This window comes from Capricornis sumatraensis, chromosome 3 (genome assembly GCF_032405125.1).
Source record: "Capricornis sumatraensis isolate serow.1 chromosome 3, serow.2, whole genome shotgun sequence".
NCBI lineage: Eukaryota > Metazoa > Chordata > Mammalia > Artiodactyla > Bovidae > Capricornis > Capricornis sumatraensis.
Genome location: NC_091071.1, coordinates 176,896,784 through 176,916,681, shown reverse-complemented (window position 1 = coordinate 176,916,681; position 19,898 = coordinate 176,896,784). Strand labels below are relative to the sequence as shown.

At 49.0% G+C, this 19,898-nt stretch overlaps 1 protein-coding gene across 1 annotated transcript; it reads right to left on the bottom strand.

The window, feature by feature from the left end:
• Positions 1 to 5,320: 5,320 nt before the first annotated feature.
• LOC138076423 (group IID secretory phospholipase A2-like) lies at positions 5,321 to 15,910 on the bottom strand. Its single transcript, XM_068968578.1, has 4 exons — positions 15,871 to 15,910; positions 12,359 to 12,503; positions 10,498 to 10,604; positions 5,321 to 5,595 (listed from the first exon to the last, which is right to left on the bottom strand). The coding sequence occupies exons 1-4, from the start codon at positions 15,908 to 15,910 to the stop codon at positions 5,447 to 5,449; spliced, it is 441 nt and encodes a 146-aa protein (XP_068824679.1). The 3' UTR covers positions 5,321 to 5,446.
• Positions 15,911 to 19,898: the final 3,988 nt, after the last annotated feature.

The following is a 19,898-nucleotide window of genomic DNA, read 5'->3' as shown; positions in this document are numbered from 1 at the left end:
GTGACCCCACGCACTGTAGCCTGCAAGGCTCCCCTGTCCATGGCATTCTCCAGGCAAGAACACTGGAGTGGGTAGCCGTTCCCTTCTCCAGGGGATCTTCCCAAAGCAGGGATTGAACCCTGGTTTCCTGCGCTGCAGGCAAACTCTTTACCATCTGAGCCACCAGGGAGGCCTGCCCCATTTTCTGGGGACCCTAGAAACCTGGACATCCCACCCCTTTCACTCTGTCTCAGCCTTCTCACTAGCCAGACATGCTATTCATCAGGAAAGAGATGAAGGTGAGCTTCCCTCTCACTCCTCATTCATTCGACAGGTATTTCCCATGCCCCTGGCATGGTTCTGGTTGCTGGGGAAGCTGTGGTCCCTCCCTGAGTTTGTAGTGTTTACATGCTCGTGAAGCTCTGGGATGATGTAGGCTAGTGGATGAATGAATAAGGGATGAGGGAAACCGTCAGAGAGTGTGAATGAAAATAAGGCAGGAGACAGGAGTAAGCGAGGGTGGGGCGGTGGAGGCTTTAGGTTGGAAGAGCAGGGGCAGTGACAGCTGAGCTCCGGACGAGAAAAGGGGCCACTTTTGCAAAGAGCTCAGGGAAGTGCCCACCAGGAGAAGCCCCAAGGACTTCCTGACTCCGGATGGTCCAGATGGCCTGGGATCAGGTCGTCTCTCGGGCTGACTTCAGCAAGGACGTCAAGGACCTCAAGTGTGGACACTACACTCCCCTCTCAAGGGGGAGGGGCAGGGACAGGGACAGGGACAGGGGCCCCAGCCCCACCTGCGCATCCCGATGAAAAGGAAGGAGCAAGATCCAGCTGGAAAAACAGGCAGAGACATGGGGAAGTCATCCGCCCGTCACTGTCCTGGGCTAGGCGCCCGCCCCACGGAAGTAGATCGCTACATCCAGGTGCGGATTGATCCAGGTGAGGGCTGGATCAGCCGATGGTGGGAAGGAGATTTGTGTAGGATAAAGAGCTCCCAATGTGGGGGCTCGAGCTGAACACAACTCTGATTGTCAGTGTGATTATTACTCACTATACCTTCCCCCAGGAGCCTGTCTTGCTGTACCCCACCCTTGCCTCCTCATCTCTGGGTGTAGCTGTCCACCCCCCTCCCCAACCCCCGCCCCGGGGTACCCAGGGCTGAGTCAACAACTGTTCCAGTAAAAAGTGTGGGAGGTAGGATGAGACACGGCCCTGGAGCCGGGGGTCGAATCCCAGCGCTGCCACTTATCAGCAAGTGACTCAGTGTCAAGTTTCAGTTTCTGCAGCTGGGAAACGCAGGTGCTAACTCCAGTGTTCTGGGGGAGGGAAGACCAGTGGGCGGTGGGCACCCCAGGTGTTCATTGTCCACCCCGCCCCACCTCTGCCGTTTCCAAGCCTGAGCCCGGAGGAAAGAGGAAGCGCTGGAAGTGTCCTTCCGTCCGCCTCCTTCATCCTAGGGGTAGAGGACAGAAGCTGCCCCCGAATCTCTCCTTTCTTTGAGCCTCTTATCCAACTCCAGCGGCTGGAAACGGACCAAGAATGAGAACTCATTGGGCAGGAAGTCCACCTCTTACTTTGGGTACCCAGTCCTGGCTTCCCTGAGATCCCACCCGCACATCCCAAGACTTGTTCCAAAGTCCTATGTCATTACCAACCTGGGATTCATTCATCCATCCATGTATTCATTCACTCAACGATCTATTGATCACCTACTCTGTGATCACCAGGCACCAGGACTAGGTGCTCTGCTCACAGAGACTGCTCCAAGCAGAGTCCTCCTTCCAACCCAGCCCTAAACTTGCCCACCCAACACCATCCTATGAACAACCCCGACAGCCTTGGTTCTGGCAGCTCCCACAGGGACATTGACCCCTGTCCCTTCTCAGGGGTAAATAAATACTGAGAAATCTAAACCAATCAGGATAATCCCATCATCTAGGCCCACCATGGTTTAAGTCTTGAGCAGGAGGTCTGCTGGATGGTGGTGGTGGTAGGGCGTTTTCTCGGCTGGAGGTCTGGGTTGAGGTCCGGACAACAGCTGCTATCTTAGAGATAGGAAGCGTGCTGCCCAGAAGGCAAAGACAGCCCAGGGAAAATAGCCAGGAAAGAAACCGGAGCTGCTGACATCATCAAGCCACTAAACAGCCACGTCCCTCCTAGATATCTTGTCACTCGTTGTTGAAACTCACTGAGTCACAGTTTGGGGCTGGAAAGCTTCCTGACCGGCGTGAATGGGAGGGGGTGCCAGGGAGCAGAGCAGGAAGAGTTGCAGTGGAAGTGGCGTCCTGACTCTGGTTCTGTTGGTTGAGGGCTCTCTGGAGGTTCCTGTTCCCATTCTGAGCCTCAGGGGGCTCCATTGTAAAATGGGGATAATAACGTCCTTATCTGCCAACACTGGTACTGTCACAAGGCCACAGAGTTTGGGAGCTCCGATGAGTCAGTGAGGGTACCAGCTCTTGACCCTGTGTCTTGAATAGACCTCGTGTGTCACAATCTCACATACACAGGTTCCATGCAGAAAGGAGAGAAGAAGTGGGTGGAAAGAGGGGGTTTCAGGTTTCAGGTTTGGTCTCTGTATAACAACACCACCACCCAGGTGGCTTAGCGGTAAAGAATCTGCCTGCCAATGCAGGAGACCTGGCTTCCATCCCTGGGTCGGGACATTCCCCTGGAGAAAGGAAATGGCAACCGACTCCAGTATGCTTGCCTTGGAAACTCCATGGACAGAGGAGCCTGGTGGGCTGCAGGCCACGGGGTCACAGAGTCGGACATGACAAGACTCAACAAGAAGAAGTATCAGTTAATTTTGAAAGAGAAATTACTATGTGTCAGGGATTTGCTAAGAGCTTAACATGCATTGACCTTATTTAGCACAGTGGCCTCATCTTCTTTCTTATTTCCATCTAACTTCACACACAAGGAAACCCAGCTTCTTCATATAAGCTCATAAGGCTGATCGGTGGTATAATGACTTTTTTTTTTTGGCTGCACTGCACTTATGACCAACCTAGATAGCATATTAAAAACCAGAGACATTACTTTGCCAACAAAGGTCCATCTCATCAAGGCTATGGTTTTTCCAGTGGTCATGTATGGATGTGAGAGTTGGACTATAAAGAAAACTGAGCGCCGAAGAACTGATGCTTTTGAACTGTGTTGTTGGAGAAGACTCTTGAGAGTCCCTTGGACTGCAAGGAGATCCAACCAGTCCATCCTAAAGGAAATTAATGTTGAATATTCATGAGAATGACTGATGTTGAAGCCGAAACTCCAATACTTCGGCCACCTCATGCGAAGAGCTGACTCATTGGAAAAGACCCTGATGCTGGGAAAGATTGAAGGTGGGAGGAGAAGGGGATGACAGAGGATGAGATGGTCGGATGGCATCACCAGCTGTATGGACATGAGTTTGAGTAAGCTCCGGGAGTTGGTGATGGACAGGGAGGCCTGGCGTGCTGCAGTCCATGGGGTCGCAAAGAATCGGACACGACTGAGCAAATGAACTGAACTGAATTGCACAGCTTTTGGGATCTTAGTTCCCCAAACAGGGATCGAACCTGGACCCTTGGCAGTGAAGGTGCAGAGTTCTAGCCACTGGACTGCCAATAAAGTCCTTGGAATCTGAACCCAGCACCCATAGTTCTTAGCCTCTACTATGTTCTCTGGCATGAGCCACTGAGCTTCACACGGAAGGAAAACCACTCGGTCAGCTCTTTCACAGGTGTGTGTCACAGACCAGTGGGTGTGGGTGGCTCCAGGTGACCCGGCCATGTAGCTAATCACGTATGAATGACCAGTTGGGACTTCTTGTAAGAATATAGTCACCATCTATCCATTCATCCAATGAAGGCAGACTCCCTGACTCAAGCCTGAGACAAGAATTCTTGGGCAAGGGAATGATGTATTGAGGAAGTGCCCTTGGCAGTAGGAGAAAGAGGGGAACAGGGTAGGCCAGGGCACAGATCAAGACATCTAGCCGGAACCCAGGAGGAGTTCTGGGGCACACCACGTGTGCCTGCATAAGGCGGGGAGAGGGCGGTTATGTCCTCCACGGTATCATTCTCCCAACTCACTGGTTCGAGGTGGGCGAGGAGGGGTGGGTGGTGGGCATGGCAGTGCCCAGCAGCTTGGGGGCAATCCTCAAGAGAAGGAAGCTGAAGTGCACACTTGGCAGCCGACCCCTGGGTTGGGGACCTGGGCCAAGAGGGGATCTGGGTGGGGCCTGAACACCACCTGCCCCCACCTCCATCTCTCCTCTGGGGGCTCCTTTGATTCCAAAGCATTGACTGCACGCCTATCACCTGGGGGAGCAGAGGAAACAGAGATGAGAGTGACGCAGACTCCACCCTCCTGGAGCTCCAGTCTGCTCAGAGTGGTCCAGACAATCACATACCACACAAGTGGGAGCTCGGCAAGGTGAAGACCTGTAAAGTGCTGCGGGAGCCTGAGGCTGGGAGTGAGCCCTTGGGACTGGAGAGGAATCGGCTGGGGAACACTTCTGTAGGAAGCGGCCCTTGGACCCCGAGGAGCCTAGGGTGGGCTTAGCTACCTGGGAGGCAGCAGGCCAGTGGAGCATCGCTGCAGAAGTCCAAGTTGAGCAAAGGCCTGGCAGTCAGAGAGGAAAGAGTGCCCGGAAGTCCCATGGCCTGCAGACCAGGTGCCTGGAGCCCAGGGAGCTTGGTCTAGTTCTTGCCTCAAAAAGTATTTACTGAGCCCCTTCTGAGATCCGGGTCTGCTTTGGACACCAGAGCTGCAATGAGTCCAAGACAGGCATTAGCCAAGTCTGCGAGGGTCCCCAAGGCTCCAAGGGAGAGGGACACAGTGCCAGGCAGTAACAGGTCCCAGACACCCCGCCTGCCGCCCCCCAACCCATCCTGGATGGTGCGGGGCCTTGGGGTTGTGGGTTTTATTTTCATTATTTATTTTTAATTGGAGGATAATTGCTTTATGATATTGCATTGGTTTCTGCCACACATCAGCATGAATGAGCCATAGGTACACATGTGTCCTGTGATGACTGGAGGGGTGAGATGGAGTGGGAGGCAGGACTTAGGGCCTTGGGGTTTGAACAAGCAGAGTCCCGTTGACAGAAAGATCCGTATTGCCTTTTACAGAGGCCACTCTGGCAGCTGCTTGGATGGTGTTTCAGGGGCGGGGAGAGCCTGGAGGGGCCTGGTGAGTGGTCATGAAGGAAGAACCTGCCCCACCCAGCCTGAGACCCTGCCACCCATGCCAAAACACACACTCCCCCTGGCAGCTCCCTGGCCTTGGTTTTTCCTAAAATCTCAATCCACCCTCAGAGGAGACAGCCGGGGAGATTCAGAAGGTCCAGGAGGCCAGTGGGAGCTAGGGGCGAGGCCAAGCCCTGTCCTCTTCCCAGGAGTGTTTTAAAGGCACCAGGCTGGGTCGGGGCTGTGGCCAGTGGTCCTGGGCGTCTTCCTCAGAGCTCAAGATGCAGAAGGACAGGCTAGAGGGTGTGGCACTTGGGGATCTCGCCCTCGCATCCGGACAGATGACGCAGGTGACTCTTGTAGGTGTTAAGGTTCCGCTGCAGGCAGAAGGCCAACGTCTTGTCACAGGCGCACAGCTGTTGCTCACACCAGCTCCCCTTGGTGGCTGCGAGGGGGTGGAGGAGGGCACTTAAGTGGTCTGCCCCTTCCCGTGGTAGGGTGGGTCGCCCCCCTGGAGGGGAGCCGCTGAAGGCAGCTCAGCCCTTGTCCAGCCTATGGTGCCCTTCCCAGCTCCCTGGACTCTGGCTCTGTGACCTTGGGCCGGGGGTGTGACCTCCCTGTCTGCCATTGCTCCTGCATTCATTCATCTGTTCAGTAAACAGCTGAGCACCTGTCCTTCGACAGTCCCGGGGGGGGGGGAGAGGAGAACAGAACGGATGCCCGAGTTCACACTCCCCGGGATGGGGGCCAGTGTCGGAGAAGTGTGTGGTCGTTGGTGTTCGGTCGCTCAGTCGTGTCTGACTCTCTGTGACCCCATGGGTGGCAGCATGCCAGGCCTCCCTGCCCTTCACAGAAGTGAGTGCAACCGTGCTTACCCAGGAGTCAGGCACGAGGCAGGGGTTCTGAGCTGGTAACCAATGGGACTGACTGAGTGTCAAAAGCCATTTGAGCTGAGATCAGAAGAGTGAGCTGTTGCTCCTACTCTGGAAAGCCAGGGTGGAGGAGAGGGGCCGTTCCTGGCCGAAGGAACAGCATGTGCAAAGACTCTGATGAAAGATGGACAATGGTGCTTCAGTTTCACCATCTGTCAAATGGGGATAAGAGAGCCGGACCTACTGTATAGCATGGGGAACTCTGCTCAGTATTTTGTAATAATCTATAAGGGATAAGAATCTGAAAAAGAATATGTATACACACACACACACACACACACTCAGATTAAAATAAGAAGGCAAAGCCTTTAGCACATAGTAAATGGTCAATAAATCTTGGCCATATCAGCTGTTGCCACTAAGTTCTCAGTTAACAGGGACAGCTGGTGAGCCCATTCACCTTCCAGACCCGGAACTTGTCGCATTTCTCCATGCGTGGACCCTGGGGCTTGGGGTCCTGGGTTACAGCCCAGACTACTCATTTGTAGCTGTGTGACCCTGAGCAAACTGTTCACTCTAGTTTCAGTTTTCTTGTCAGTAAAATGGAGATCAGGGCTTCCCAGGTGGCTCAGAATTTGCCTGCCAAGCAGGAGACATGGGTTCAAGTCCTGGGTCAGGAAAATCCCCTGAGGAAGGAAATGGCAACATGCTCCAGTATTTTTGCCTGGGAAATCCCATGGACAGAGGAGACGGGCGGGTCAAACTTCATGGGGTTGCAAAGAGTAAGATGCAACATAGTGACCACGAACAACAAGAAGAAAATGATCACCAGGGTGGTGCTGCCTCCTGTCTGGGCTGCTCTAAGAACCCATGATGATGAAAAAATGAACAGTAACCTCGGTAATTCAATGAAACCAAGCCATGCCCGCGGGGCCACCCAAGATGGATGCGTCATGGTGGAGAGGTCTGACAGAATGTGGTCCCTAGAGAAGGAAATGGCAAACCACTTCAGTATTCTTGCCTTGAGAACCCCATGAACAGTATTAAAAGGCAAAAAATGGGACACTGAAAGAGGAACTCCCCAGGTCAGAAGGTGCCCAATATGCTACTGGAGATCAGTGGAGAAATAACTCCAGAAAGAATGAAGGGATGAGGCAAAGCAAAAACAACACCCAGCTGTGGATGGGACTGGTGATAAAAGCAAGGTGTGATGCTGTAAAGAGCAATATTGCATAGGAACCTGGAAAGTTAGGTCCATGAATCAAGGCAAATTGGAAGTGGTCAAACAGGAGATGGCAAGAGTGAACGTTGACATTCTAGGAATCAGCAAACTAAGATGGACTGGAATGGGTGAATTTAACTCAGATGACCATTATATCTACTACTGTGGGCAGGAATCCCTCAGGAGAAATGGAGTAGCCATCATGGTCAGCAAAAGAGTCTGAAATGCAGTACTTGGATGCAATCTCAAAAATGAGAGAATGATCTCTGTTCATTTCCAAGGGAAATCATGCAATATCATGGTAATCCAAGTCTATGCCCTGACCAGTAACACTGAAGAAGCTGAGGTTGAACAGTTCTATGAAGACCTACAAGACCTTCTAGAACTAAAATTGAGAAAAGATTTCCTTTTCATTAAAGGGATTGAATGCAAAAGTAGGAAGTCAAGAAACACCTGGAGTAACAGGCAAATTTGGGCTTGGAGTACAGAATGAAGCAGGGCAAAGACTAATAGAATTCTGCCAAGAGAATGCACTGGTCACAGCAAACACCCTCTTCCAACAACACAAGAGAAGACTCTACACATGGACATCACCAGATGGTCGACACCGAAATCAGATTGATTATATTCTTTGCAGCCAAAGATGGATAAGCTCTGTACAGTCAGCAAAAACAAGACTGGGAGCTGACTGTGGCTCAGATCTTGAACTCCTTATTGCCAAATTCAGACTGAAATTGAAGAAAGTGGAGAAAACCACTAGACCATTCAGGTATGAGCTTAATCAAATCCCTTATGACTATACAGTGGAAGTGAGAAATAGATTTAAGGGACTAGATCTGATAGACAGAGTGCCTGATGAACTATGGAATGAGGTTCGTGGCCCTGTACAGGAAACAGGAATCAAGGCCATCCCCAAGAAAAAGAAATGCAAAAAAAGCAAAATGGCTATCTGAGGAGGGCTTACAAATAGCTGTGAAAAGAAGGGAAGCAAAAAGCAAAGGAGAAAAGGAAAGATATACCCATTTGAAAGCAGAGTTCCAAAGAATACCAAGGAGAGGTAAGAAAGCCTTCCTCAGCAATCAGTGCAAAGATATACAGGAAAACAATAGAATGAGAAAAACTAGAGATCTCTTCAAGAAAATTAGAGATACCAAGGGAAACTTTCATGTAAAGATGGGCTCAATAAAGGACAGAAATGGTATGGACCGAACAGAAGCAGAAGATATTAAGAAGAGGTGGCAAGAATACACAGAAGAACTGTACAAAAAAGATCTTCACGACCCAGATAATCACGATAGTGTGATCACTAACCTAGAGCCAGACATCCTGGAATGTGAAGGCAAATGGGCCTTAGGAAGCATCACTATAAAAAAAGCTAGTGGAGGTGATGGAATTCCAGTTGAGCTGTTTCAAATCCTGAAAGTTGATTCTTTGAAAGTGCTTCCCTCAATATGCCAGCAAATTTGGAAAACTCAGCAGTGGCCACAGGACTGGAAAAGGTCAGTTTTCATTCTAGTCCCAAAGAAAGGCAGTGCCAAAGAATGCTCAAACTACCGCACAATTGCACTCTTCTCACACACTAGTAATGTAATGCTCAAAATTCTCCAAGCCAGGCTTCAGAAATACATGAGCCGTGAACTTCCACATGTTCAAGCTTGTTTTTGAAAAGGCAGAGGAACCAGAGATCAAATAGCCAACATCCACTGGATCATGGAAAGAGCAAGAGAGTTCCAGAAAAACATCTACTTCTGCTTTATTGACTATGCCAAAGCCTTTGACTGTGTGGATCACAATAAACTGTGGAAAATTCCTCAAGAGATGGCAATACCAGACCCCCTGACTTGCCTTTTGAGAAACCTGTATGCAGGTCAGGAAGCAACAGTTAGAACTGGACATGGAACAACAGACTGGTTCCAAATAGGAAAAGGAGTATGTCAAGGCTGTATATTGTCACCCTGCTTATTTAAGTTATATGCAGAGACCATCATGAGAAACGCTGGGCTGGAGGAAGCACAAGCTGGAATCAAGATTGCCAGGAGAATTATCAATAACCTCAGATATGCAGATGATACCACCCTTATGGCAGAAAGTGAAGAAGAACGAAAGAGCCTCTTGATGAAAGTGAAAGAGGAGAGTGAAAAAGTTGGCTTAAAGCTCAATATTCAGAAAACCAAAATATTGGCATTCGGTCCCATCACTTCATGGGAAATAGATGGGAAAACAGTGGAAACAGTGTCAGACTTTATTTTTTGGTGCTCTAAAATTACTGCAGATGGTGATTGCAGCCATGAAATTAAAAGACACTTACTCCTTAAAAGAAGAGTTATGACCAACTAGATAGTGTATTGAAAACCAGAGATATTACTTTGCCAAAAGGTCCATCTATCAAAGTTACAATTTTTCCAGTGGTCAGGTATGGATGTGAGAATTGGACTCTAAGGAAAACTGAGCACTGAAGAATTGATGGTTTTGAACTGTGGTGTTGGAGGAGACTCTTGAGAGTCCCTTGGACCGCAAGGCAATCCAACCAGTCTATCCTAAAGGAAATCAGTCCTGAATATTCATTGGAAGGACTGATGCCGAAGCTGAAACTCCAAACTTTGGCCACATGATGCGAAGAACTGATTCATTGAAAAATATCCTGATGGTGGGAAAGATTGAGGGCAGGAGGAGAAGGGGACAACAGAGGATGAGATGGTTGGATGGCATCACCGACTCAATAGACATGGGTTTGGGTGAACTCTGGGAGTTGGTGATGGACACGGAGGCCTGGTGTGCTTGGTTAATGGGGTCACAAAGAGTTGGACATGACTGAGCAACTGAACTGAACTGAACCTCGGTAGCTTGAGTGATTATTCAAGGATGCATCTGCAGGGCACCTATGTCTCCTCTTATTTTGGTTTTTGAATTAACTTTATGGAGTAGAATACTGTTATCACCCTGAGTTTCCAGAACAGGATCTTGATGTTCAGAGTAGTTCAGCAAAGTGCTCAAGGTCACACAGCTGGTCAGTAGTGGGTCTGGGATCTAAGCTGAGGTCCAGATCCTAAAGGGGTCAAATTCTCTATGGGACCTCTCCGTCCTCCTGCCCCTATTGCTGCCTCTCCTTCACAGCCCAGATATTGCCACTGGACATATGAGAAAAACAGAGAGGCTGAGCAGCCAGTGCTTTGTCACACAGCATACAAAAGCAATGCGTGCGATAACTCCTTTGCTCAGTCTCCTACTCCAACCCTGAGGCCCAGGCACTCACAACACTGGACTTTCCCCTGGAAAAAGGTGTAGTCATAGTGGTCATAGCGGTAGTCACAGTTGTGGGGTGTCAGGTTACCATAGCAGCAGTCGTGTTCATGGCAGCACCTGGCAGGAGAGGACAGGAGGAGGGTGAGTCCTTGGCTGGCTTAGTCTCAGGTTGCCCCTGCCCCAGAGCAGAAACTGTGTGTCCGCCTTGGAAGTCAAGGCCTGCAGGGTCTAGTCTTCTTTCTAGCTAAAAGTTCTCGAGTGCTTCCTGTGTACCAGGTGGTGGTTTAGTCTCTAAGTCGTGTCTGATTCTTGCGACCCCATGGACTGTAGCCTGCCAGGCTCCTCTGTCCATGTGACTCTCCAGGCAAGAATACTGGAGTGGCTTGCCATTTCCTTCTCCAGGGGATCTTCCTGACCCAGGGATCAAACCCAGGTCTCCTGCATCGCAGGCAGATTCTTTGCCATCTGAGCTATGAAGGAAGATTCCCTCCTATGTACCAGGAACTTGCTCTACCTAGGAATTCTCTCTTAATCCTTTTGGCCGCTCGAAGATAGAGGTACTAGCATTATCCTCATTTCACAAATGAGGAAACTGAGGCTCTGGGCAGTCAGGCCACTGGCCCAGGATCATACAGCCTGTATGTGGTGGGTGAGGGTGCTGACCTCGGGCCAGGCTGGCTCTCATCCCTCCTCTGGCAGATCCCTGGGTTGCTATGAAAACCAAGTGAGACCATGGCAAAAAGAAGTGGGACTTTGAAAAAAAAAACAATGTTCAATGGCAATGGGAAGTGTTTGTGGCTCTTCTAGCTAGTTTGGGGTGGACAGTGCAAGGCAGACTTCAGAAACTCTGGAGAACCCTCCAGAAGGGCCGGGGGTGGATCAGAGCTCAGCAGAGTCCCTAGCAGGGAAGAACAAGAGACCATTCAGGTAAGAACTAAATCAAATCCTTTATGATTATACAGTGGAGGTGATTATAATTAATAGATTCAAGGGATTAGATCTGATAGACAGAGTGCCTTGAAGAACAACTTATGGACTGAGGTTTGCAACATTGTCCAGGAGGTGGTAACCAAAATCATCCCAAAGAAAAAGATACCTAAGAAAGTAAAATGGTTGTCTGAGAATACCTTACAAATAGCTGAGAAAAGAAGAGAAGCAAAAGACAGAAGAGAAAGGGAAAGAGATATCCAAATCAATGCAGAGTTCCAGAGAAGAGCAAGGAGAGATAAGAAAGCCTTCCTCACTGATCAATGCAAAGAAATAGAGGAACACAATAGAATGGGAAGGACTAGAGATCTTGTCAACAAAACTGGAGCTACCAGGGGGATATTTTATGCACAATAAAGGACAGAAATGGTATAGACCTAACAGCAGTGGAAGAGATTAAGAAGACGTGGCAAGAATACACAGAAGAACTATACAAAAAAGGACTTAATAACCTGGATAACCACCATAGTGTGGTCACTCACCAACAGCCAGATATCCTGTTGTGTGAAGTCAAGTAGGCCTTAGGAAGCATTACTAGGAAGAAAGCTATTGGAAGTGATGGAATTCCAGTTGAGCTCTTTCAAATCCTAAAAGATGGTGCTGTAAAAGTGCTACACTCAATAAGCCAGGGAAATTTGGAAAACAGCAGTGGCCACGGGACTGAAAAAGTCAGCTTCCATTCTGATCCCAAAGAAAGGCAATGCCAAAGAATGTTCAAACTACTGTACAACTGTGCTCATTTCACATGCTGGCAAGGTAATGCCCAAACTCCAGGCTAGACTTTAACAGCACATGGTACCAGATGAATAAATGGGTGGAGAGGAAACAGGAGACGAGAGAGGAGGGTCCCTGGGTAGAGGCAGAGCACGGTTGGGAGGAATTACCAGTCTGTGGCATCTTTGGGTTGGCCTTGGCCACCAAATCCGCAGTAGCAGCCGTAGGACGAATAGAAGAAGATGGGGGTCTTCCCTGTCACTTGTTTGACCATCTTGTTCAGGTCCAGCATGTCGCCCTCAGCTGGAGCCACACCTGCCAAGGAGCCCAGCCACAGGGAGAGGACGTGAATCTCAGGGGAGTCCAGTGAGCTGCAGGCCTGGCACCTCTGCTCTGCCTGGGCCAAAACAGTGACCTTGGATAATAAAGTAACCACAACCACTGTGGCTATTGGAAGCATAATGAGAATTGGTAACTGATTACCAAGGATCTTTTCATGTAGAGACCCATTGACTCCTCCCTTTCCATGAGATACTCTGTTTTAAAACAATCTTTTCATTTTGGTTTATTCTCGATGTAGAGAAAAGGTGCCAAGATCATACAAAGAGGTCTCATCCACCTCCCCATTCAGTATCCTCTCATCATGGTGTATGTATGAAAACTAAGAAACCAGTATCGGAACCATAAAGGCTGTTTTTAATCTCCATTTTAGGGATGAGCCCACTGAGCTTCAGTAACTTGCTCCAGGTCATAGTAGCTGGTAACCAGAGGAGCAGGATGCTAACCCAGGGCAGCCTGGCTCTGCTCTGTCTCTTGGTTCACATGCTATAGTAGGAAGACACTCCCCCCACCACCCCCGACTCCCACCACAGCCCATAGAGAATCCACACATTAAACAGTATGCGTGGGGGCTTTCTTGGTGGCTCAGTGGTAAAGAATCCTCCCGCCAGTGCAGGAGACACAGGTTCAGTTCCTGGTCCAGGAAGTTCCCGCATGCCGAGGAGCAGCTAAGCCCATGCGCCACAGCTATCATGCCTGGGAGCCACAACTACAGAGCCCATGTGCAGCAACTACTGAAACCCACGTCCCCTAGAACCTTCCCTCCATGAAAAGAGAGTCCCCGTGCTGAGAAGCCCATACACCGCTAACAAAGAGAAACCTCACCCAGCAACGGAGACCCAGCACAGCCAGCAATAAAATAAAGTAAATAAAATCATTAAAAAACCCTCTTTAAAAATTATGCATGGCTCTTCTGGAAAGCAGCATGATTTAGAAATCAATATTTTTCATGAATAATTTTCACTTCAGTCATAATATCTGCTGGTGAGAATTGATCATAAGGGGAATTCTCTCTGTTGGGAGAGAGGAATGCATTATATTCAGTTAGGAGAAATAAAATATATTAAGCCAATGAATTCACGGAAGGATTTGGGAGAAAGAGACGAGATGCGAAGGGGACTGGATGTACCTGTGTGCAACCTCGGGGATGACTCAGGAACACAGATGGAGCCCAGAATCGCAGAGAGACTGGGCTGGGGAGGCCCCTTCAGGTGACCCCAGTTGTGGAAGCTCCCCCTCGACCCTCAAGAAGACGGTGTTATAATGGAAGCTCTACACTCAAATAAAGTGAGTAATAACCAGGGGAGAGCCCTACACTAGGGAAAGCTGTGTCTGGGATGAACTCATGCAGTGGGCGGGGGTGCCATCAGAAGCAGGGTGCTTGCCTTGTGAAGAAAGGGATAGTTACTCAGTGGTGCCTGACTCTTTGTGACCCCACGGATGGTAGCCTGCCTGGCTCCTCTGTCCATGGGATTCTCCAGGCAAGTATAAGGGAGTGGATAGCCAGTCTGTTCTCCAGGGGATCTGCCCAACCCAGGGATCGAATCTGGGTCCACTTCAGGCAGATTCTTTACTGTCTGAGCCACCAGGGCTGCAGCTAAACGTCGGCTGGTAGAGGCCGGGACTTGCAGGTAGGTCGTGTCCCCAGTGTGTGGAAGCCCACGCTGCCACTCTTGTTTGCCACGGTGGCTCTAGCTGTACAGATGTTACAGAGAAACCTTAATTGTGACTCTGCTGAGGAATGACCTCAAGCCCCCTGGAACCCCAGATTTGGTGATAAGGCCCTAGAAATAGACCACGGCCAAGAGTTAATGTCCACCCAATAGGCCAGCCAAGTATCTGAATTCGGAATCTCACCTTTTTGCTGAACCTCCATCTACTTGTGCACCCCAAGTTTAGACCTTTCTGTTTCAGCTTAGAAGTAGACACACAACTTCACACCTGAAGTCTGCAGCTGGTCCTCGCCAAGCAAACAAATTCAGCTTTGATTTGGTGTGCTTTCAGTGGTCTTATTTCTTCCAGTTTTACAGTGAGGTCAACCCAGCCCTGGGGAATCGAGGAGCTCAACTTGTGGTGGTCAAGAGGGCTTCAGGACACTGACTTAGCTTAACATTCATTCCTGCCTCGGTTGCTTTTTCCATCCTCAGCTGTCGCTGAGAGGGATGGAGCCCCTTCTCCCAAGGGTTAGCGACAGTGGCAGGGACAACATCACCACTAACTCAGGCATGTGCTTTGTGTTAAGTTACTGCTCGCTAACTGTTCCTCACCCTTGCTAGGGGTTTTGTACATATTTTCTCATTAGAGCCCTTCTAACAACCCAGTGAAGAGGATGTTATTGTGCCCACTTTACAGATGAGGTATAGACCGGTAGGGGACTTGGCCACGGTCATAGCACCGGAAGCTGATGGGCCAGCATCTGAATGCAGGTTAATCTGTGTATTTCATCTCTACACCATATTGCCTCTTTGCATCTGAGAGATGAATTTCTGCAGTTGATTGCAGCTTTCCTAATGGTTTTCACTGTAACCCTGGTGGTGTGGTCCTCTCGGGAATTTGGGAGTCCCAAAATAACATAAAGCACGTTAAAAACGAAACGCAAGAGCTTTCTCAGATGACATATTCTGAGATGGATCAACAAGTAAACACTCCGGTTTGCTAGCACCCCGATTTGCAACATTTGATCTGTTAAAGATCAGGTGGAAACTTCATCATTTTCCAATGGACAACAGAACCCCCAGGGTCAAGGGAGCTGAAGGGTTCTGAAAAGATGGTGGTTTATCGCTAAGCCATGTTCAACTTCTCGACCCCATGGACTCTAGCCTGCTAGGCTCCGCTGTCCACGGGATTTCCCAGGCAAGGATACTGGAGTGGATTGCCATTTTCTTCTCCAGGGGAATTTGCCAAGCCAGGGATGGAACCTGGGTCTCTTGCACTGCAGGCGGATTCTTTACTGACTGAGCCACCAGGAAAGGCCCCTGAAAGTGTGGAGAGGTGTGCATATGTGAGAGATCACTATTATCTGGTCAGAGGGACACAGGAGGGCAGATCCATTTCCGTAGTTTGTGTCCGAAGTACCACAGACGTCAGTTCAGCTGGAGCCCAGTTTGTGAACGTCTAGTTTGCCGCCTCTGCCTGCCACCCAGCTTGGCCACCCACAGCCCTCTGGCTGAAGCCACTGTTCCAGGGGATCGAGCCACTGACGACTCCTGCAGGGGGCCGAATAGTGGGGGACTGGGGGACCGGGTCAGGGACGATCAGCACAGCAGCTCAGTTTAGGAAAGAGGTACAGGGCACCCCAGCCTCCGTCCCCACCTCCCCGGCTGTGGGTGCTGTCCCCACTCACCAGCAAAGACCAGCAGCACGCAGAGCAGGGAGAGGCCCATGACCCCAGCACAGAGCAGTGCAGGCAGCGACTGGAAGGCCCCTTGCGAGCCAGCAGCCCCTTTATATCAGATGGCCCTGCCTGCCGAGCTCACTCCCCCCTCCCAGCTTCAGCCCTGCCGGAGGTCACCCAGGCGCTTTGTGTTTCCTCTTTTCTGGCAATGCGGATTTTTATTATTCCTGTTTTTAATAGCTTTTAAAAATGGTTTTGATTGCATGGTTGACATAGAAGATTTGGAGAGCTTGAACAACTAGAAGCAATTTAAAATCCTTTGTGAATCCTTTCATCACCACTAATTTTTTCAATGAAATGACATATAACTGTGTAAATTTAAGGGGACAATATATTGATTTGATACATTTATATATCATGATCTGAGTGGTAGTGCAGCAATAATTAGCATTTCTATCACGTCATGTAATTACAATTTCTCTTTGTGGTTGGAATAATGAAGATCCAGTCTCTAGGCAAGTTTGGTGATTATAACACAACATTGTTGTCGATATTCACTATACTATCTAGGACCTATTTACTAGTCTTTGCAAGTGCGTACACTTATACAATATTTGTCTTAGCCCTCCCCCTCCCGCACTTCCTCACAACCACCATTCTACTCTCTATTTTAAGATGTTTGTACACATGCACACACACACACACACACTCACACACATATGAACGATGTCTTCTTTACGCACTCATCCTTTGATGGGCACTTAAGCTGTTCCATCATTATCATCTTGGTGTCAGTGTTATCCCGGTTCTATTACTCTCTGTATGTATCTTTCCACACTTCTCCCTGACCAAATTAGGTAAACACTACAGGTAGCATTTTGTAGTCTGTCTTTTCATTTACTAAAATAACTTGAACATATTTGTATGTTGTTAAACCATCTCCTGCAGAAAATATTGAAAGGTAGCCTTGTATGCCATTCATGTAAAGAATCCCCTATAGTTGGGCATATGAGTTATTTCCAATATCATACTATTCTAGACCACACAGCTGGACAGTGAAAGAAGTCTCTGAGATGAAATCTCATCCCTGCCCAGGATTGTTTCTACAGGGTGTACTCCTGAAGTGGGCTTGCCGAGTCAAACCACACATACAACTTGAAGGCAACTGACATGTGTTGCCAACTTGCCCTGCAGAAGGTCCTCCCCAGTTTAAGGCAGGACTCCTAATGAGGCGAATGGCCTGGACCCAGCCCAGCTAGGGTGGAGGTGCTGATGGCAAGACATGCTTGGCATTACAAATGGATAGTCTGCTACAAACGCTCTACCAGTAACCTTCTGAGGTTTGCTGGAGAGCCCACGAGAGCAGAAACTGGGCTTCTTCGGTGCCTGTCAGACGGCTGTTTGAAAGCACAGAGCACAGGCTGACCTCTTTGCTGCCAGCTGACGGGTCTACACAAAAGAAGCCAAGTCACTGCTGGGCGATCTCCCTCTCCCTCTTCTCTGTCTCTTTAAAATCTAATTTTCCTTTATTCCTAGACTCAATCATTAACTGATCATCTCATAATGAAAAAGCAATCTGCACGCAGAATACTGAGCAGCACACACATGAAATCTCTCCGGCAACTCCTGGGTGCCTCCCTAGGCGTGCTCTGTAGGCACATGCTCCTTACCTCTTTGCTGTTACCAATGTGGGACTTTCCTGTGCACTCTTCTAGGTCTGTGGTTACCCTTCTGAGCCCCAGCTTCCCCCTGAGTTCATCTCAATCGGGCAGAAGCAAAAGTAGCCAGGACTTCTGCTGATTCCAGAGGTCTTTGCCCTAGTGGGAGAGAAGACTTGATAGATGCTGCCAAAAGTCTTCAAAATCTGCTGTCCCAGACATCCCCAGAGGTCCCAGGGCACAGTTCAAAGGGAACGCATTCACACTCTAGCTTCTCCTACCAGCGTGGGACCCTGGGCAAATCACTTGACCTCAAGAGCCTTGCTTTCCTCATTTGCAGAACATGGACAATGTGTAGGCCTCGGGCCCTCTCTCCTCTGATGGCCGTGGGGTTTAGAGGCCACATACACACAACACTCTGCACGCAACACACCCGCAGTAGAATGCCATTATGGTGACCACCACACCAGTTATGTAGCATCACAGGGAGACGAAGAGGCTGGGAGGTGGGACCCAAACCCAGGCTGCCTCCCTGGTGTTCCAGCTGCTGCACCCAGAGAAAGCTGCTCAGCTCCACCTCTTCCATTTTCTCACGCGTGAAACAGGGTGGTGAGAGTGTTACGGAACCAAACTTGAGTCCGCTTGCCCAGAAAAGCCAGTCTGCTGACTTCCGGTCACAGTGAAGTAAGGAGCATCGTTGATTGCAGGGCACCAAGCAAGCAGTCCAGACACCTAATGCTCAGTTCAGTTCAGTTCAGTTGCTCAGTCGTGTCCGACTGTTTCTCAAAAGGCCTGAAGTCCCATGGTGGCTTTCAGGGAAAGGCTTTAAAGACAGGATGAGGGGGAGGGGTTTGGGGGTGTGTGGTCAGCCTGTGGGCATTCTTCTGATTGGTTGGTGGTAAGAGAATTAAGGGATCAATATCGTCAACCTTCTGGTTCGAATCGTCTGGAGTCTATGTGCTTGTGACAGCTTACATACGGTTAACTCCTTCCACATGGTGGAGTCTGTGAAGCAGTTCATATGACTGGCTCAGAACAGCCTTAAAAGAGGAACTAAATGTCCTCGAGTTTGTTTAATGGCTAAACTATTATTATTTTTATCTTGCTTGACTGTTTCCTTTTGGCTTTGCATTTTTCTCACTTTTCTGATTAAATGTACTCTTTGGCACTTGGGGAAGATCTAGGAGGTTAAAGTTTTTTATAGTGAGAGCCAGGTGGAAGGCTCAAGTGGGGGCAGGTCTGTCCTGGGAAAGCACCATAGGGTCCAGCTTGGTTACCATAGCACCTGCTTCATAGACTTGTGGGAATTAAATGAGGCGATATGGGGACAGAGCTCAGTCAGTAGCCAGAAACCAACAAATGTGAGCTACTCCCACCACTGTCATCTTCATCTGCACCTTCACTGCTTAAAATGAACAGAATAAATAGCTATCCTTTTGTTTTACATTGTCTAAGTGGTCCACTGAAGAAGGGAATGGCAAACCACTTCAGTATTCTTGCCTTGACAAGCTCATGAACAGTATGAAAAGTCAAAATGATAGGATACTGAAAGAGGAACTCCCCAGGTCGGTAAGTGCCCAATATGCTACTGGAGCTCAATAGAGAAATAACTCCAGAAAGAATGAAGGAATGGAGGCAAAGCAAAAACAATACCCAGCTATGGATGTGACTGTTGATAGAAGCAAGGTCCGATGCTGTAAAGAGCAATATTGCATAGGAACCTGGAATGTCAGGTCCATGGATCAAGGCAAATTGGAAGCGGACAAACAGGAGATGGCAAGAGTGACGTCAACATTCTAGGAATCAGCGAACTGCACGGACTGGAATGGGTGAATTTAACTCAGATGACCATTATATCTACTACTGTGGGCAGGAATCCCTTAGAAGAAATTGAGTAGCCATCGTGGTCAACAAAAGAGTCCGAAATGCAGTACTTGGATGCAACCTCAAAAACGACAGAATGATCTCCGTTCATTTCCAAGGGAAACCATTCAATATCACAGTAATCCAAGCCTATGGCCCAACCAGTAATGCTGAAAAAGCTGAAGTTGAACAGTTCTATGGAGACCTACAAGACCTTTTAGAACTAACACCCCAAAAGATGTCCTTTTTTTTTATAGAAGAGTCGGACACGACTGAGCGACTGAACTGAACTGAACTGAACTGAGAATGCAAAAGTAGGAAGTCAAGAAACACCTGGAGAAACAGGCAAATTTGGCCTTGGAGTACGGAATGAAGCAGGGCAAAGGCTAATAGAGTCTTGGCAAGAGAACGCACTGGTCATAGCCAACACTCTCTTCCAACAACACAAGAGAAGACTCTACACATGGACATCCCCAGATTGTCAATACTGATATCAGATTGATTACGTTCTTTGCA

What these genes read in the sequence shown, in the direction of transcription:
- LOC138076423 (XM_068968578.1), bottom strand. Translation starts at nt 15,910, where the DNA reads ATGGGCCTCTCCCTGCTCTGCGTGCTGCTGGTCTTTGCTG. An exon ending in CCCAAAGATGCCACAGACTG is followed by an intron (nt 10,605 to 12,358) that starts GTAATTCCTCCC and finishes CTCTCCTGCCAG; the next exon opens with GTGCTGCCATGAACACGACT. An exon ending in CCAGGGGAAAGTCCAGTGTT is followed by an intron (nt 5,596 to 10,497) that starts GTGAGTGCCTGG and finishes ACCCCCTCGCAG; the next exon opens with CCACCAAGGGGAGCTGGTGT.